Source organism: Leopardus geoffroyi, chromosome C3 (assembly GCF_018350155.1).
Source record: "Leopardus geoffroyi isolate Oge1 chromosome C3, O.geoffroyi_Oge1_pat1.0, whole genome shotgun sequence".
NCBI lineage: Eukaryota > Metazoa > Chordata > Mammalia > Carnivora > Felidae > Leopardus > Leopardus geoffroyi.
The window spans coordinates 271,116-291,443 of record NC_059338.1 but is presented as its reverse complement, the minus strand read 5'-3'; the positions used below and the strand labels follow the sequence as shown (position 1 = coordinate 291,443).

Sequence of the window (20,328 nt, the reverse complement as noted above, 5' to 3'; positions counted from 1 at the left end):
ACTAGTTTTCACACAGTACTCGTAAGGAAGTCTGGCCCCAGTGGGCTCAGGGTTCTCTTGGCCACTATGCTATTGTTGCACCAATCGTCAGCATCAAGCTGTTAGATCCTACTGATGGCAGTGTTAAGCCTGCCTTCTGTTCGCTTTCCAGTGACAGAGCCTGCAAAGTACTGGGTAAAAACTCTCAATGGACCTGACTGCACTTGCTCGCTTCTCTTCTCTGGACTAAGTCCCGACTCTCATCACCTTGACCATCACTCTACAATATACAACTCTTCAAATGCTTTTCCATTGTCACAAATGCCTTTTCTCGCCCTTTAGCTTGAAAATCAAGACCTAGAGAAAGGATAGGAGGCAGAGAATGACTAATTCACTGAGAGTAAAACAGGAGCTGTACGCATATCTGGAGAACAAGGTGATCCGGCTCTGGCCAACAGGACTGGCGCTATGGCAGCTAACCATGAGTTCCACCATATGCCCAGATTCTACCTGAGGAGAGTCTGTGAGTTCAGAGCAGGGACTCTTACCTTCTGAGCTTGGGCAGGTTCGGTGAGGACAAGGGTGAAGAGGCCCAGGCAGATTTCCTCATGCTGGGGGGGGCCTTTGCACACCTGGAACATGAGGAAGGAAAATAACTAGTTGTCACTCACAGGAGAAAAGTTCTTGAATACAGTTTCTCCCAGAAAACTTGGATAATCTGCAAAGGAGAATCATCAACTCTTCTACCTGATGATTTCCTTCTCCTAAAAGTGATAAAGCATGTGTTTCAGGAGAGAGGTGGAAGGAAAGGACAGACCCTTATTGCCTTCTCCAAGGCTTAATACAGGCCAGCATTTAAAATGGGAAAAGGGGCACTTGGCTGGCTCAGTCAATGGAGTATACAGCTCTTGATCTTGGAATTGTGGGTTCAAGCTCCACACTGGGTGCAGAGATTACTTAAAAATAAAATCTTTTGGGGCGCCTGGGTGGCGCAGTCGGTTGGGCGTCCGACTTCAGCCAGGTCACGATCTCACGGTCCGTGAGTTCGAGCCCCGCGTCGGGCTCTGGGCTGATGGCTCAGAACCTGGAGCCTGTTTCCAATTCTGTGTCTCCCTCTCTCTCTGCCCCTCCCCCGTTCATGCTCTGTCTCTCTCTGTCCCAAAAATAAATAAACGTTGAAAAAAAAATTAAAAAAAAAAATAATAAAATAAAATAAAATAAAATCTTTCAAGGGTGCCTGGGTGGCTCAGTCAGTTGAGCATCCAACTTGGGCTCGGGTCATGGTCTCGTGGTCTGTGAGTTCGAGCCCTGCGTCAGGCTCTGTGCTGACAGCTCGGAGCCTGGAGCCTGCTTCAGATTCTGTGTCTCCCTCTCTCTCTGCCCCTCTCCCACTCATGCTCTGTCTCTCTCTGTCTCAAAAATAAATATAACCATTAAAAAAAATTAAAATAAATAAATAAAAAATAAAATAAAAATTTTCAGGGTGCCTGGGTGGCTCAGTTGGCTGAGCATCCAGTTTCAGCTCAGGTCATGATTTCACGGTTCATAAGTTTGAGCCCCACGTCAGGCTCTGTGCTGACAGCTCAAAGTCTGGAGCCTGCTTTGAATCCTATGTCTCCTTCTCTCTTTGCCCCTCCCCTGCTCACATTTTGTCTCTCTCTCTCTCTCTCTCAAAAATAAACAAACATTAAAAACAAATTTTTTAATAAAGTAAAATAAAAATTTTCAAAAAATAATAAATAAAATGGAAAAAAAAAAATCCTACTGTACCACCTTTACCAGCCCTTAACAGCCTTCAGTAGGAAAGGAGGAAGCTGCAAAGTCATTCATGGAGTAATAGGCCTTGGGCAGGTCACTGAACCCCTGGTATTTTTAAGGAGAAGCCATAACAAAAAGATTTTGCTATAAATAAAAAGGAAATACTAAGCATTCACCATGTGCCAGGAATTACTCTAAGACCTTTACATGTACTATTTAAAATCCTTTCAACCTCACAGATTGGGAAATGTAAAGGATCAAGATAATTTGCAAAGACAAAAAAGTCACTACAGAACTAGGAGTTATTTTTAAAAGCTATTTAAAGACACCTAAGTTCCAAGAGACAGATTCCCACAGTAAGACAGAGAAGAGAGAGGAGCTGGGAAGCCTGGTTCAGGGAGCTGAGACGTTCAGTTCTGTCCCTCATGCCCAGCCATAAAGTGCTTTATCTTCTGGATCATGTCTCACAGCTCCCGGAGCAACGGAAGTGGGGCGGGGGGCATACACTTACATGGGCGTTGAGGGCATCGTTGGCCTCCCTCTCGGAGACACCAGCAGTCATCGATGTCACAATGCTCATACATCTTTCTAACCTCTGTGAAGGGGTGAGAAAAAGTTCAGAGCGTGTCATACCACCACCTGCAAAGTATTTCTGGCCCCAAAAAGTTTTCAAGAAACTTAAACCTCATCATACCTCTAGCTCTAACTACCAGTTTACAAGTAAAGTCACACGGGGGTATAATCAGCAAACCAGAGTGTGGAAACCATGACCGGCAATCTGGTTCTTTAACATAGAAACTGCGAGGAAAAAAAAGCAGGGAGGGAGAAACCCATGTACTCAAAGAGATTTAAGACCATAGCCCATTGAAAGGCACCTGGCTGGCTCAGTCAGCTCAGCATGCGACTCTTGATTCTCAGGGTCATGAGTTCAAGCTCTACCTTGGGTATAAAGCTTACTTAAAAAACAGGGGTGCCTGGGTGGCTCAGTCAGTTGAGCACCCAACTTCAACTCAGGTCATAATCTTGCAGTTCGTGGGTTCAAGCCCTGCATCGGGTTCTGTGCTGACACCAGGGAGCCTGCTGGGATCTTCTGTCTCCCTCTCCCTCTGCCCCTCTCCTGCTCTCTTTCTCTCTCAAAAATAAATATTAAGAAAAAATTATAGGGATGCCTGAGTGGCTCAGTCAGTGGAGGGTCCGACTCTTGATTTCAGCTTAGGTATTGATCTTGCAGTCTTAAGATGGGGCCCCACATCAGGCTCCACACAGAGCATGGAGCCTGCTTGAGATCTTTCTCCCTCCCTCCCTCTGCCCCTCTCCCCTGCTTACACTCCCGCTCTCTTAAAAAAAAAAAATCCGGGGCGCCTGGGTGGCGCAGTCGGTTAAGCGTCCGACTTCAGCCAGGTCACGATCTCACGGTCCGTGAGTTTGAGCCCCGCGTCGGGCTCTGGGCTGATGGCTCAGAGCCTGGAGCCTGTTTCTGATTCTGTGTCTCCCTCTCTCTCTGCCCCTCCCCCGTTCATGCTCTGTCTCTCTCTGTCCCAAAAATAAATAAACGTTGAAAAAAAAAAAAAATTAAAAAAAAAAAAAATCCTAGCCCATTGAATAAAATAAGAATCCACTGATATTCACATAACAACTAGACGAAAAGGGAAAGCTCTTTGACAGTGGAATGCTAGCTGATAAATGCATTAGGAATGACTGAGTCAGGCAAATATCATCAAGGGGTGCTAAAACCAGAGGTGAAATTATACAAGACACTATTTACTTGGGTTCAAAAATACTTAATTACAAAGGGAAAAGAGTAACTACAGGAAATTCTAGAGGATATACCACCTTAACAAAGTGATCAAAGTCAACATCCCCAGTAAGGAGACAAACTGACGACACCACATGCCTCAACACGGTGCGCTGAAAAGGCTAGAACAGCACTTGTACAGTTTTCTGTCCCAAAATGCATTATCTCAATCTAATCATGAAGAAATTTCAGACAACCCAATTTGAGAGATATTCCACAAAATAACTGATCTGTCAAAAGCATTTAAGGTCGTAAAAGACAAAGACAGACTAAGAATCTGCCTCAGATTAAAGAATTAAAGACAGAGTGCACCTAAATGCCACTCGTGGTCCTGGACTGCTAAAATGGACATTGTTGGGACAACTGGGAATACCGCAGTATGTTCTATGACAGTAACATATCTATGCTAAATGTTCTGATCTTGACAACAGAGCAGTGGTTATGTAGCTGAAGATCTTTGTTCTTAGGAAATACACAATGAAGTGTTTAAACCCTGAGTGGTGTCGTGGCTGCAACTTACCGTCAAAAGGTTAAACAATAATATGTATACGGACAAATGTTAATAATTGTTGAATAATTTGGATGAAAAGTATATGGGAATTCTATGTATTATAACATTTCTCTAAGCTTTAAATTTTAAAATAAAAAAACTTAAAAAAATTAAAGAAATGGGCACCTGAGTGGTTCAGTTGGTTAAGTGACCAACTCTTGATTTCAGCTCAGGTCAAGCTCACGGTTCATGGGTTTGAGTCCCACGTCAGGCTCTGCGCTGACAGTGTGGAGCCTGCTTGGGATTCTCTCTCTCTCTCTCTCTCTCTCTCTCTCTCTCTGCCCCTCCCCTACTCATGCTGTCTCTGTTTCTCTCAAAATAAATAAACTTAAAAAAATTAAAATAAATACCCTTAAAACTTAAAATAATTTAAAAAATAAAGCGTATCAATCAAATGCAACATGTGGTCCTTGTCTGAGTACTGACTTGAACATACCAATTATAAAAAGGAGTTATGAGACAACCAATTTGAACAATTAATATTTTATTGTTAAAAAAAATTACTATTAATATTTTTAGGTATGACACTGAAGCTATACTTTAAAAAAAAAAAAAACAAAAAACCCAAAACCTTCCCTCACAGGCATACATATGAAGTATCTACAGATGAAATTATTTATCTTGGATTTGTGTCAAAATAATCCAGAGATTGGGGGGAGATAAAACAAGATTACCAGGGACTGATAAGTATGGAAGCAGTGATGGCTCCAGGGGAATTCTACTGTTCTACTTTTTAATGTTTGAAATGTCCCCCCAAAAAGTTTAAAAAAAATTTTATTTTTAATCTTTTTAACATTTATTTAATTTTGAGAGAGAGACAGACGACCATGAGCCGGAGAGAGGCAGAGAGACAGAGGGAGACACAGAATCCAAAGCAGGCTCCAGGCTCTGAGCGGTCAGCACAGAGCTTGATGTGGGGCTCAGACTCATGGACCACGAGATCATGACCTGAGCCGAAGTCGGACATTTAACCGACTGAGCCACCCAGGCGCCCCAAAACAAATTTTAAAAAATGAGTGTGAGGAAAGAAAAGGACTAATGGAGAAAAGGCCAAGCTCATGCCTGAGGCTCTGGTCAAACAAAGGTGGGGACAGCTGCATCAAAGTCCACCCAAGAGCTACTCTAGTTTCAAAGGCCAACTCTAACATGGCACGCGCTCACCATTCTAAGACCTTAGTCACTACTTCTGTTCTGAAGAAGCATTTAATACTAAATACTGAGAAGATATTGATAAACGTATCTCATATTAAATCAGTGAGCCTCTCCATTATCACCACCTAACTTACTTCCTGAGTCTTTTAAAACTGTATCTTGGGGCACCTAAGTGGCTCAGTCGGTTAAGCGTCTGACTTCAGCTCTGGTCATGATCTCAGGGTTCATGAGTTTGAGCCCCGCATCCAGCCCTGTGCTGACAGCTCAGAGCCTGGATCCTGCTTCAGATTCTGTCTCTGGCTCTCTCTGCCCTTCCCCTACACACGCTGTGTTGTCTCTCTCAAATTTAAATAAACATTAAAAAAAAAAAAAAAAACCCTTTATCTTGAGGACTAACCCAAAAACTATTTAAGGAAAACCAATTCCCAATGATGGTGATGCTGGCAAAATGGACAAGGGCAGGCAATTTACTTCCCCTGATCCTAGAAGTCATTACAAAGTGTCTTGCTGACAAGTGGCTGCGCGGCAAGCACTGTGAGGAACCATGAATAAGGACAACGGAAAGGGGTGTAGGGATGAAAGGTAATCATGTGTCTCCCTTGACCACCATCCTAAGTTTGCCTACACGCATCCCTGACTAAGAGCACACAGGTTGCACAGAGAACTGTGTTAAGGCAAGGAGCTCCCACAGCCACAACACTTCAACCTAAATCAGGCCTAAAGTCCTTCATATTTGAAGGTATGACAACTTCACTGCCCATCAGGTCTGACTAGCCTCCAAATTAGGTCAGATCAGCAGGCTCAGCCTTAGCAGACAGCACCTGTGTACTTGTGAAAAGGAGCCGTGAGATCACATGAAAACTGAGCTGTGAGATCCATTATTTCTCAGCCCGGCTCCCGCATGATAAGGAGAAGGAAGGAGAAACAGGTGGACTTTCCCTTTTTAAATTTTATCCCTCTGTAAGATAGTTACCATGGCTGGAGAATCCGTTCCGCCAGCTGCTAAACCCTGCTTACCGAGCCCAGGTGAACGAGCAGCACAGCACCCTAAGGTTCCAGATATTACTTCCTACTCAAAGGAAGAAGATTCTGCTGAATCATCAGCGATGCAAGAGAAGTCAAACAGCAGCTAACTAACAGGTAAACTAACCAGCACGGTATAGAAGAACCCCCTCACTACCCGCCTGCCTTAAGCCAATCTTGGGTGAGTTCCTTAGCCTCTGTAAACCCTGGTTTTTGATCGGAAAAATAGAAAAAGCCCTGTATCGCAAGGTTGTTCTGAGGATCACACAAGACAAGCATGCAGCCTCAGTTAAATTATCATCTGTTCCATTTGTGAAAAAGCTCAGCAACTACACAACCCCATCTATGAAGACCAGACCACGCCCTCATCTCCTGCTACTTCCTCTAATGGCGGGTCTTTAAAGATTCCTGAAAAACTGAGCCCTCCTACTACAGGACACGGATGAGTCCCTAACAAGGCTGTACGGGTTCCTCTCCTAACCACTCTCTGTAAACTTGTGCCTTCCAGTAAAGGGTAGGGGAGGTGGGAGGAGGCCTGACTGATGGGCCCAGCACCAAGACCCTCATGCAAAGCTGGATACACAGCCCTAGGGGCTGGCTGTTTCTGGCTATGATGTAACCACAGAGACCTTGGACAGAACCAGGTTTCTCTAGGCCCCTCCTTGATGTTCTAAGCTCCACTCAGAGGCTTGAGTCAGTTCTATGGGTCACTGCCCAGTCAAAAACAAAAGTGGCCTCTTGGAACACGGAGGCCCAGTTAAGGATGTAGAAGTGGGAGAGTCCAGAATCTGGATGCATGGATAAAAGCAATGAGGAAAGAAATGCAGGCCCCAGTCCTTTCCAGGCACGGAAATATAAAAGATCCTGCTCTTCCCAAACTACAGAAATTACTTTTTGCAACAGAGATGGGAGAATGAACTCCAAATCATTGGGAGTGACAGAAGGACCACACCCCCTCAAAGAGGGCCACAGAAGTCAAATGGCTACTGCCAAGTAGCAATACCCTGTCCTCTACAATCCCCCAGAGGCCCCTGGTAAAGACGGAATCATACATGCAGTTTCCAACAATTGCTGGCAGAGTGGCTCTGTTCAGAGTAAGCCCTCCGTGACAGCACCTCAGACTGCTGAGTAAGTAGTTACCATCTCTAGGAGCATCTGAAATGATTTTTCTAGTACTGAGACAACCTGACCATGTTCTTCATGACAGCAGCAATAGATGGAGTGGGGGCGGAGTGGGGGGAGGCCTTCCACGCTGCCAGTACACCTGAAGCTTGAGACTGGAGTCAGAGAGATCCCTCTAACCTCCCAGTTTCCCTTCCGTCAGAAAGGTGAACATGTAGTCTGGTCAAAACGTATATATTAAATGCTGCTCTCTTGAGGCGCCTGGGTGGCTCAGTCGGTTGAGCGTCCGACTTCAGCTCAGGTCACCATCTCGCAGCCCGCGAGTTCGAGCCCCACGTCGGGCTCTGAGCTGACGGCTCAGAGCCTGGAGCCTGCTTCCGATTCTGTGTCTCCCTCTCTCTCTGCCCCTCCCCCGTTCATGCTCTGTCTCTCTCTGTCTCAAAAATAAATAAAAGTTAAAAAAATATAAATTAAATCAATCAATCAATCAATACTGCTCTCTTACGGGAAGTCTGTGGCCCTGAAAGACAAGATTCCACTGCCTTTAGGAAAAGAAGATATGGTCCAACCTACCAAATCCCCGAGGGCCCACATTAGGAAAGTTACTGAGTAAGCTGCGTTCCAAGTTATTCTACAGCCAAGAGTCACTTGTGAGTGACATGAGGGTCTTAGGAGAAAACACGAGAGATGACTCAAAGCCAGTTCCCCGGAGAGTTTTCACAGACAGGGTCATGAACTGTTCCTCGGAGACCACCTGGCGGGGATGCACCTCCACCTATCCCTAACCCTAAGGCCTGTCTGTGGCTAGGAGGGGGTGCTGGCTTGTGACCTATAGCCCTGCTCCCAGCCTGACCTCAAAGCAGACCAGGTCCTTCCTGGTGAGGGATGACCAGGAGCCACATGTTCTACACGCCTCCAATTTCTGGCACCATCTTTATCTCATTCCCCAAACTGAAATGGGATGGGCAAGAATTTCCCCTTCAAAGAGAGGGACAGAGCCGGAGAGAAGAAAGGAGCCAACAGTGTCCCCGGGGAGGAGTCACGGCTCTTACCTGGGATGCGCTTCGGCAGTGTCTCATACTCCAGGACACTGGAGGCCGTTCCTCACCACATCCAGCTGTAAGGACCCCAGCCTCTTCCCTGCCTTCATCAGGTTTTTGAGGGGATCTGTCATTTTTGTTTTTCACCTATGGGTGTGCTATCTCCACCTTTCGATGATAAGCTCTTCCAGGCAGATTTGGGTCTCCCTCATCCTGTCTTATTCCTATCTGACTCAGCACACGGGAGGCATACACGGGTAGGACACTACCTCTGTGTTCCTGGGCGACAGGTGGGCCTGTGATGGAAAACAACCACACCGAACAGAGACCTGTCAATCAGCACCAGGTCCTGATAACTTCTGTGTGCAGAAAAGACCCATGGGGAGACCCAGAGGAAAAAGCCAGTAAGTCTTGTCCTTAGAGACACTCTTGTCCAGTGAGAACCACACACGTGGGTTAAAAACAGTGGCAAGGCTTGCTGGAAAATTCAAATGCAAAGGGCAAAGGCCAAGAAGGAAAGGGGGGAGCCAAGGCGTGCTGGGAAACATCTACAGCACAAAGGATAGGAGGAAAAGAAAGACCCTCCCTCCCCCTTCTCTCTGGAAACAGCTGAAAGTTCACTCTGTCCAAAACAGCACAAATAAACGAATAAATACTTCCTCTCTTTTATGGTCCCCTCCTGCCACATCACGGAGTCTACCAGCAAACACATCACTGTTCAGAACAGGATGCCATACTACCCTGTAGTACAAACTAGCAGAGGCAGGATGAGCCCTCTCGCAATCAGGGTGGGGAATAAATAGATTTTCATCCAGCCCTTGAGGTCTTTTCCCCTCCACCCAAACTGGTGGAGGGATCAAAGGCAGTCAACTATTTTCCTTCTACAAGTCTAGAGCCGCAGTGCCACAACACAGATCTCAAATAATACTTTGACAATGACAGTGGCTCCTTCTAAAGAAGTGGATAATTCAAAGTGCCAGACAATCCTAAAGTCATTTTGGTTTTGAGAATACATTATTTTTAGAAGCATTGTTCACGTTCCTAATTATATCTACCTTGGCTCAGAAAAGCAACAGCAGAAAAGCTGGATTTATCTAAAAGCACTCAGAATTATGGGGGAGAAGCATGATGGGAAACCAGCCTGCGTGCAGACACTGGCTAGGTGGGTCACCCCCAAAGTGATATCCAGCCACCTTGTGTGTGTGTGTTCTCCCATTTTGTACCTAAACCAACATGTTTTTCAAATCTAAACTATGAATTCCACTGCCTGCCCACCCTCTAGTATCTGATAAAGGGCAGTGAGGCAGTGACAAACTTAGAAGCGGGGAAATGGCCAGCGAAGAGCCAGACCCTACTAATGCACTCATCCTATCCCAGGACAACCACTGGGTTTAATGTATTAGGTCTTACAAACAAAACAGTTCGGCAATCATGTCTCAGTTCTGGGTCTCACACTCCTAAGCAGGTCTCTACCCAAGTAGCAGTGCAAAGGGATACACGATTAACCCTGGGTTGTCAGGACAAGGCAAGAGGAACAAGGGAGATGGGGGGAGTAGCTGGTGGTCTAGAATCCCCATTCAGGTCCACAGCATCACCTCAGTGTACCCCCTTTCTCAGCACCCTTGTGTGGTTCCTATCTAGTCCTGTTCTGTATGTAAGTGTGTATGTATGTATGTATGTTTTTTAAGATTTTATTTTTAAGTCATCTCTACACCCAATGTGGGGCTCCAACTCACAACCCTGAGATCGAGAGTCTCATCCTCCACTGTCTGAGCCAGCCAGGCGCCCCAATCTGGTTCTGAAGGACAGTCCCCTAAGTCCCATTCACCCCCTCACTGCCCTGCTGCAGTTGATGGTATCCAACTAAACGTGACTCACTAGTCCCTAGGGCTCCGCTCATTCTAAATGCCCAGTTAACATCACCGTCAACCGTGTCTACATGAAGCATTACCTAACAGGAGGCTCCAAAGCCTGCTGCAAACTCCTATCAGCCCCCCAGACACCTACACACACACACACACACACACACACACTCTTCTCAACCCAATATATGACCTAAATCCAAAGCAGGGTAAACATGAAGACTAGCTCTGGTCTGTGCGTGGAAAGGAATGTCAAAAATAAACTCGGTAGATCAGGACGGTGTTTCCCTCCCTCATCAACACCCCCCCCCGCCCATTTTCATCCTAGTGACTGCTGTTGCTATGACTACCTGTTCAGGAAGTTGGCCCACGCTCCTTCCTTCAGGAGCAGGAAGTCTGGAGCAGTGTTTGTGCTGCCTCAGAAAAGCCCTGAAGGCCTCCTCCCCGACCCCCCGACCCGCATCCGCTCCAGTACCCCTCCTCAACCCAATGTCTTAACTCCCTTCCCCACCCCCACACCTACCTCCTCTAACTCATCCTTGGCATCCAAACTGGTTGAAAGTAGCAGCCTCCCCCCTCCTGGGGCTCCTGCTCCCGCTCCTCCTCCACCTCCCGCTGCTCCCGAAGCAGCAGCTGCTGCTGCCCCCTTTCCCTTCGGTATCTCCATGGCTGCTGCCAGGAGACGGGAAGGGGCCAGGGGGTGGACGGGTGGGAAGTCCTAGAGATGAGGAACTCTGGGTTGCCAGGACCTGGGGGCAAGAGGGGGGAGTGGGGCAGGGGAGGGAAGGGTCCCTGTCCTGTCCACCCCGCCCTCCTCTCCCAAAGGCCGCTCCTGTGGAGGAGGCGAAGGCGGACGGCCCTCTAGATCCTGTCTCTGCAGTGGCAGTGCTGGGGAAAGGCCGCCAGCTCCTGAGTATGCCGGGGTAGGGGTCTGCACCTACGGAAAGGGAGGGGAGGCTTCCGCCCCTGAAGTGGAAGGGGAGCCCTTTCTGACTTCCGACCCTAAGAGAAACAGGGCAAACCCTCAGTTCCTGCCTCAGGAGGTGGGGGAAAGCGGACTCCTGCCCCTGAAGTAGGGGTAGGAAACCTTCCTGGCTGGTGCCCCAAGGGTTGGGGAGCGAGGCTTCTTGGGATCCGGCCCCCAGGGGTGAGGGTGAGGCAGTGCGCGCTATAGGTGGACACGGAGGACCAGCTTCACCCCACACCACACAGAGGCGGCCATGGTGGAAGGGCGGGGGGCGGGGAGGCTGAGGGCGGCGGCGGCGGCGGCGCGGCGGCGGGGAGGGATCGCGGAGGCCGGAAGTGAGGGGCAGCGGTCCAGGCCTCGGCCAATCGCGGCTTCCGCGGTGGCGCAGGGTCTCGCAGGAGCTGGTCGACCCCGGCCGGTCCGGCTGCCAATGGCAACGAGACCGGCATGATGGACAACCAGAGCGGCCAATCGCATTCCACGTTTCGCTCGTGGAGGGGGCGGGGGGCGGACGAGACGACTTCCCGGAGGTGGGTGGGCGAGCGAGGCGAGGCGATCAGGAAGGGAAACTGCGCCTGCGCGCGCTGGCGGGCGTGCCCTGACGCGCTTGCGCGGAGCCAGCCTCCTTCTGGAGCGTAGGCGGGTGCGGGGGGCCTGGCCGGCGTTCCCGCGGCGTCTGCGAAACCCGAGGTCTGGGCGCGCGCAGACGGAGCGGGGCGCTCACCCCGTAAGCAGTGCCAGAGCAAACGTTGTCAGCGGGCGCGGAGCCAGCTCCCACGGCTAGGTTCGCATCGCACAAGCCGCAAGCGTCTGCGCTCACGAGTGCCGTCGTCCCCCAGAGACTGCAGGAAAAGCGCGGGTTCGGCATTAGTCGTCCAGCACTGGCTCCGCAAACGTGGCTGACGGACGGGATCGGCTTCGTGTCCGTCCTGAAGTCGTGCGTGGTCTGGATCCCCGGGGGCGCACCTGTGCTTCCTGGTTCCGTCCTGCGTCCCAGCAGCCTTTCCCGTTTCCCCAAGAGCGCTTTAGGGGTGCCTTCCCGAGCCACACGGGAAAACCCATACTCTGCCGGTCATGCTCTCTGTACAGCGTAGACAGGGTTATCTTTGAGAGGAGATTACTTTTTAAAAATTCTTTATTTTGAGAGCATCGTTCTGGGGCTCAGCATCATGACCCTGAGATGATGACCTGTGTTGAGATCAAGAGTCTAAGGCTTAACTGAGTGAGCCACCCAGGTGCCCCAACTTTTTAAACTGAAAAGCATTGTGCACATGTTATTGATGTGGGAGACAGGCAGAAGGAAATGGCAATTAAATTTCCTCATAGCCTGAGGCCCAGTGACCACTACTTGAGGCAGGCAAAGTAACGTTTCTCCAGGAACTCCCTACAGTCTTAATTTTAATGCTTTGCTAGAGGGAAAACAACCTTAGCTTGACAATGGCTAGGCCTCCAGTGTCCTGGGAGTCTTTAGCATATGGAAGTCTCTTTGGAAACTTCCCATTTGACTTCACCTCCCCCAAATCCGCAGTATATAAGCAGTCACTCCTTACAAACCCAGTGCAGCTCTTCCTGCCCACGTGTCCTGTTCCTGTGTGCTTTAATAAAATTACCTTTTCGCACCAAAGATGTCTTTAATTCTTTCTTGGCATTTGACTCCGTACCCCACCATCACCCCAAAACTTCATCAGTTACCACTGCAGGGGATCCTATTTATTTCCATACTTGTTAGGGCTTAACATTTTAACTCTAAATACACTTGGCATTGAAATGATGTGGGTCATCCCTTCAGTTGGCTCTCGTGGATTCCTTTACTGTATATATTAACTATAAGACCTCGGGCAAGTTATTTTGACTTTCTGTAAATTATCCTACCTGTAAAATATAGAAGAAGCAGACTGGCTTATCTCTGAATACTCTTCCAGCTCAGGAAATCTAGTTCTGTTTGCCTACGCTTTGGATTCCTTCTAGGTGCCAAGCACTGCATTAGCCACTGAAGAAGTCGTTATAATAATGTTACTATGGGTCACTGTGTTACGGAACCAGGCTGGAACTCTGGTGGAAAAACCAGGCAGCACTCGGAGATCTTGGTGGATTGGAGATTTAGTTAACACCGGTGGGCTCAGAGGAGGCCGTTTCTCCAAAGATCTGAGCCCTGAATGAAGGGGGAAGGGTAATTTACAGTTGTCACCTTCCACATCTGTGGTGGGTTTTCGCACTCAGCAAACAGGGCAAGAAGAACCGGGAAGAGGGGTCTCTAAGCCAGAGACCAGAGCCTGTTTTAGTCCCGTTGGCCATCTTATGGTGTAAAACTTTATTCATTTTCCCAACAACTGAAAACGTGGAGATTTATTAGGCGAAGAAAGAAAAGTTAGTTTTAAAACACTATGTTCATGGGGTGCCTGGGTGGCTCGGTTAAGTGACCGACTTTGGCTCAGGACATGATCTCAGCAAGTAAATGTAGTGCTTCTTTAAAAGCACCTTACCAAAAAAATAAATAAATAAAAATAAAAGCACCTTCCATAGGGATGCCTGGCTGGCTTGGTCAGAAGAGTGTGAGACTCTTGATCTCTGGGTTTTGAGTTCCAGCCATATATGTTGGGTGTAGAGATTACTTAAAATCAGAATCTTTAAAAAATAAAAAAAATTAAAATACCTTCCTTAAAAAGTATTTTGGAATCTTTGAGCTCACCGAGTAGTCACCATGAGCAAAGCTCACCCTCTGGAGTTGAAAACATTTATAGGCAATAAATTATTGAAATTAGTTGGTGGCAGCATGTCCAAGGAATATTGTAGGGGTTTGATCTCTTTGTGAATCTTGTGAGAGATGAATGTGTGGAGATGCCAACTAGGGGGCAACAGAACAATACTGGAATGATGGGAATTTGAGGACATAGTATCATCATGTTAGAAGCCTTGGAACAAGTATAAACAGTGGGTGTTCACCAGAAGAAATGAACTGCTTCCACAAGTCCCCTCTCTCCATAGAACCTGTTTCACTACAATATAAAAATCAGTCATGTGCATTTTCATATTGAACTTTTTTGTTAAATAAACTTTTGTAATATCAAAAATACATATTTGGGGGCGCCTGGCTGGCTCAGTTGGTGGAATATACAATTCTTGATCTCAGGGTCCTAAACTCAAGCCCACGTTGGATGGAGAGATGACTTAAAAATAAAATCTAGGGGCGCCTGGGTGGCGCAGTCGGTTGAGCGTCCGACTTCAGCCAGGTCACGATCTCGCGGTCCGTGAGTTCGAGCCCCGCGTTGGGCTCTGGGCTGATGGCTCGGAGCCTGGAGCCTGTTTCCGATTCTGTGTCTCCCTCTCTCTCTGCCCCTCCCCCGTTCATACTCTGTCTCTCTCTGTCCCAAAAATAAATAAACGTTGAAAAAAAAAAAATTAAAAAAAAAAAAATAAAATAAAATCTAGGGTGCCTGGGTGGCTCAGTTGGTTGAGTGTCTGACTCTTCATTTTGGCTCAGGTCATGGTTGATGAGGGACCATAGGCAAGCTGAGGGCCAAGCACAGCTAGCACACCTACCCCCTCCCCTCCCCACTCCCCCATGCTGGGATATGTGTGATGTTCCTTAGGCACTCCCAGCTGCCCCAGAACAAAGGAAAGGAAAGGGAACAAGTGGCTAACTGATAGACATCACAGTCACACAGACGTGTCTCCAGCAGTTTACAAATGTCTTAGTAAATTACAGGAAAAAGGCAATCCCATCAATGGCCTAAAGTCCAAGAACTCCCTACTGTCTTAATGTTAATGCTTGCCTAGAGGGAAAAACAACCTTAGTTTGACAATAGCAAGGCCTCCAGTATTCTGTGAGCCTTTAGCACAGGAACATCCCTTTGGAAACCTCCCTTTTGACTTTATCCCTCCCTCTCCCCCAGCTCCATAAAATGGTCACCCCACACACTTAGAGCGCAGTTCTTCTCCCCACGGGTCCTGTTCCCGCGCTTTAATAAAATCACTTTTTTGCATCAGAGATGTCTTCAAGAATTCTTTCTTGGCTGTCAGATCCAAACCCTACAAACCATTCCACATCACCCCCGAACCTTATCAATGATCTTACGGCTCCTGAGTTCAGTTTGTGAGTTCGAGCCCCACAACACGCTCTGTGCTGCTGGAGTTTTAAAGTTGTTTTTTTTTTTTTTTTTTCAACGTTTATTTATTTTTGGGACAGAGAGAGACAGAGCATGAACGGGGGAGGGGCAGAGAGAGAGGGAGACACAGAATCTGAAATGGGCTCCAGGCTCTGAGCTGTCAGCACAGAGCCCGACGCGGGGCTCGAACTCACAGACCGCGAGATTGTGACCGGGCTGAAGTCGGACGCCCAACCGACTGCGCCACCCAGGCGCCCCTAAATTTTTTTTTTTTTTTTTTTTAACTTAAACAAAAAGTCACATGCTCTACTGACCGAGCCAGCCAGGGCCCCTTTGCTTTTGTGCCTTTTTTTTTTTTTTTTTTTTCAAATGTTTTATTTTATATTTGAGAGAGAGCAGGGGAGGAGCTGAGAGCAGGAGACAGAATCCCAAGCAGGCTCCAGGCTCTGAGCTGTCAGCACGGAGCCCAACGTGGTGCTCAAACCCCCAAAACGTGAGATCATGACCTGAGCCTAGGCCGGTGGCTTAATTGACTGAGCCACCCAGGTGTCCCTGCTTTTTGCTTTTAAAAATTAATATATTAATTTTTATTAATATAATTAAAAAAAACCCCGACTGGGTGGCTCAGTTGGTTAAGCGTCCGACTTCGTCTCAGGTCATGATCTCATGGTTTGTGAGTTTGAGCCCCTCATCAGGCTCCGTGCTGACAGCACAACTCTGTGCTGACAGCTCAGAGCCTGGAGCCTGCTTCAGATTCTGTCTCCCTCTCTCTCTCTGCCCCTTCCCCACTCGCACTCTATCTCTCTCTCAAAAATAAACATTAAAAAAAGTTTTTTAAAAAATTAATATATTCTGGGCAATTTTTCCAAATAAAAACATGGAGATCTACTTCATTCTATTTAATGGCATCATAAAAATCTTCTTCTCATCTGTAAAGAACTCTTAGTTCTTCCCTGATCTTGTCCCCACCTAGTTGATTTCCAGAACAAAGGACTTTCCACCTGTCAAAATCCACTCTGCCTAGAAGGCAATTGATGCTACAAATAGTTTGTTTTTTGTTTTTTGTTTTTTTTGGGGGGGGGTAGCTGGTTGAGGGGGGCTAAACTTACCATTAATAAGAATCAAATAATTAAGCCTTAGATCCATAAAAACAATAAAAGACTCATAAGGCTGCAGAAAGTTCCTCCTTCGATGAAGAAACAACCCCATGTCCCGTGATCCTGAGCGTGTTTGGGGTTGTGTCAATGGAGGAATTTCCCTACCTCAGGCAGGATGAAGACTTAAAGAAAGGACTAGAGTGAGGGTGCCTGGCTGGCTCAGTCAGAGGAGCATGAGACTCTTGATCTGTGGGTTGTGAGTTTGAGCCCCATGTTGGGTGTAGGGATTACTTAAAAAAAGGGAGGAGGGACTAGGGTGAAGACAGGAAGGCATGCTTGTGAAATCACAGAAATCATAAAACTGAGACTACTGACTAATGGACTAGTTTAACAGGTTGCATTGAAAAGGTTCTTGCTGAGATAAAGGGATAAACTAAATATGATGAGGTTTTGGAATGGTGGTGGGGTTCCGAGCCCACGGCCAAGAAAGATTTCATTAACGCGGTGGGGGTGGGCGGTGCGGTAGGCAGGAAGAGCAGCTCTGGGGGGTATAAAGAATGGCTGGTTATATACCATGGACTTGGAGGAGGTAAAGTCAAAGGGAGGTTTCCAAAGGGATGTTCATGTGCTAAAGAAGGCTCACAGAATATAGAGGCCTTGCTATTGTCAAACTAAGGTTGCTTTTCCCCCTAGCAAAGCATTAACATGAAGACAGCAGGAGGTTCCTGGAGAAACACTCCGCTTGCCTCAAGTATCTGTCAATGCACTGCAGGTTATAAGGAAATTCAATTTCACCTGCCATTTCCTTCTGCCTTTGTTCCCCCCATCACTATGGAGGGAGGGTGATGTTGGGGCTCCTGGAAACTGAGTCTGTAGGTTTCTGGAGATTAGGTTATTGATAAGATTGCCATTTTCTTGTAATTTACTAAGATATTTGTGAACTGGTGGAGACTATCAGTTGAACCATTTGTTTTCTGTTCTTTCCTTTGTCCTCAGGCAGCCAGGAGAGCCTGAGGAATGTCGTACATGCCCCACAGAGGGTGTTGAGGGGGAGGGGCAGTAATGCTAGCTTGTGCTTGGCCCTCAGCTTGCCTTATGGTCCCTCACCATATGTAACAATAAGATATTTAATAATGATAAATGTGCTTATTTTCATGTCTAGGCATTATCTAGAAAGTATTTAAAGCAAACAGGGATGGGGTGCCTGGCTGGCTCAGCCCTTAGAATATGCAAATCTTGATCTTGGGTCCTTGAGTTTGAACCCCACGTTGGGGAAAGAGTTTACTTTAAAAAAAAAAAGCTGGGGTGCCAGGGGGGGCTCAGTTGGTTGAGTGTTGGACTCTTGATTTCCATTCAGGTCATGATCCCAGGGCTTAGAATTCAGCCCTGTGTTGACTCTGTGCTGAGCCTGGAGCCTGCTTAAGATTCTCTCTCTCTTGGGGCGCCTGGGTGACTCAGTCGGTTAAGCGTCCGACTTCGGCTCGGGTCACGGTCTGTGAGTTCGAGCCCCGCGTCGGGCTCTGTGCTGACAGCTCAGAGCCTGGAGCCCATTTCAGATTCTGTGTCTCCCTCTCTCTCTGCCCCTCCCCTGTTCATACTCTGTCTCAAAAATAAAATAAAACGTTAAAAAAATTAAAAAAAAAGATTCTCTCTCTCTCCCCCTCTGCTCCTCTTCCTCACTGTTTCTCTAAAATAATAATAATAATAATAATAATAAGCAAACAGGGATAAATATGAATTCCTGAAATTAAATTTTAAAAAATTTTCAATTTTATTTACTTATTTTGAGAGAGAGAGAGAGTGAGGGAGGGACAGAGAAGAAGAGAGAGAATCCCAGTGCAGAGCCCAAGTCAGCTCTCGATCTCACAAACCATGAGACCACGACCCAAGTCAAAACCAAGAGTCAGACGCTTAACCAACTGAGCCACCCAGGCACCCCCTTTAAAAATTTTAAAATTTTAAAAAATTTGTGAAGTTGATGGGCAATGATTTCTTTCTTTTTTTTTTTTTTTAACATTTATTCATTTTTGAGAGACAGAGACAGAGCATGAGTAGGGGAGGGGCAGAGAGAGAGGGAGACCCAGAATCCGAAGCAGGCTCTAGGCTCTGTGCTGTCAGCAGAGCCCTACGCAGGGCTCGAACTCACGAACCGGGAGATCATGACCTGAGCCGAAGTCGGACGCTTAACCGACTGAGCCACCCAGGTGCCCCTATGGGCAATGATTTCTTAAATAGACACAAAATCATAATGGAATGATAGAATTGACTTCATTAAAATTAAGAATTATCCATTAAAAGACCATTGAGAGTAAAAAACAAGCCATGGACTAGGAGAAAATACTCGTAATGCGTACATCTGACAAAGGACAATGCATATATCAGAAAATAAATGTGTATCTAGGTTAGATATAGATACGTAAAAGACAACTCATTTGAAAAAATGGACAAAAGACTTGAAGTGGCATTTCACAGAAGATGACATCCACATAGTTAATAAACATGAAAAGGTTGCCAACATTATCAATTATTAGGGTAATTAAAACTACAATGAGATAGTGGAAATTCTAGAGCAATTAGAAAAGAAAGTGAAATAAAAGGCATCCAAATTCGAAAAGAAGTAACATTAACTTTATTCATAGGTGACATGATCCTATATACAGAAAACCCCAAAGAATCTACAAGAAAACTCCTAGAGCTAGTAAGTTAATTCAACAAAGTTGTAGGGTACAAGATCAACACAAAACCCTGCTATGTTTCTGTACACCAGCAATGAACAATATGAAAAGGAGATTAGGAAGGCAATTCTGGAATTTCTGGGTTGGTGCACATGTGGAGATTTGGGAGAGTGGCCGGTCTGAAAAGCCGCATGCCCTTTCCCCAAACCTAGCCCTATGTAACTCTTCCATCTGACTGTTCCTAAGTTACACCCTTTTAGAATCAACCAGTGCTCTCAGTTTGTGGGTTCGAGTCCTGTGTCAGGCCCTGTGCTGACAGCTCAGAGCCTAGAGCCTGCTTCAGATTCTGTGTCTCCCTCTCTCTCTGCTCTTCCCCCAGTCATGATCTGTTCCTCTCTCTTTCAAAAATGAATAAACATTAAAAAAAAAAAAAAAGTAGCTGTGGAATTAGAATGAGAAAAAAAAAAAAAGGTGATTCCATTTATAATATCATCTAAAAGAATAAAATACCTAGGAATAAATGTAAATGAGGTGAAAGACCTATACACTGAAAACTACAACTTACTGCTGAATGAAATTAAAGAGGGCCTGAACAAAGGAAAGACATCCATGTTCATGGACAGGAAGACTTAGTAGAGTTAAGATTCCAGTAAAATGAAAAATGAGCAGTCCACAGATTTAATGCAGTCCCAGTCAAAATTCCAACACCCTTGGGCACCTGGCTGGCTCAGTGGGAAGAGCCTAGGACCCTTGATCCCAGGGTGATGAGTTCTAGCCCCATGTTGGGGGTAGATGTTACTAAAAATAAACATAGTCCCAGGCTTCCCCCCAGCAGACAACAGCACCTCTGTCTCACTTTTTCTTATTTTCCCCTTCCTTTGTTTCCTTCCCCCCCCCCCCCCACTATTTCCCCTTGGAGGTGATTCCCTGGGAAGGGGCAGTGCCTCTCACCCCTACCTCCCAGTCACCCCCTGCAGCCTCATGTCGGGGGCCTCATGGAACTAATTTGCTGACTCGCTCATCCAGCATACCCCTGCATCCCGCTGGATTGCCAGGCACACACCCTCCCAGCCTGGATCCCCCTCTGCTCCCTCTTCAGTCAGTCCCGTCCCCTTCCTGCACACACCCCCACCATGTGCTGAAGACAGTGGGGGCTAAAGGCCCTGGACTACCCCAGGTCACCACTGTGAGGCCAATAGCTG

At 46.9% G+C, this 20,328-nt stretch overlaps 1 protein-coding gene and 1 pseudogene across 1 annotated transcript in view; one reads left to right on the top strand and one right to left on the bottom strand.

The window, feature by feature from the left end:
* INTS3 (integrator complex subunit 3) overlaps positions 1–10,960 on the bottom strand; it is a 38,614-nt gene extending 27,654 nt beyond the window's left edge. Inside the window, exons 1-3 of the mRNA XM_045455881.1 lie at positions 10,805–10,960; positions 2,249–2,332; positions 528–611 (exon numbers count right to left, since the gene is read on the bottom strand). Of these exons, the coding sequence (XP_045311837.1) occupies positions 528–611; positions 2,249–2,332; positions 10,805–10,948 (312 nt within the window). The 5' untranslated portion in view covers positions 10,949–10,960. The remainder of the gene's footprint in view (positions 1–527; positions 612–2,248; positions 2,333–10,804) is intronic.
* Positions 10,961–13,861: 2,901 nt separating this feature from the next.
* On the top strand, positions 13,862–14,176 carry LOC123586672 (annotated as a pseudogene).
* The last annotated feature ends 6,152 nt before the right edge of the window (positions 14,177–20,328 follow it).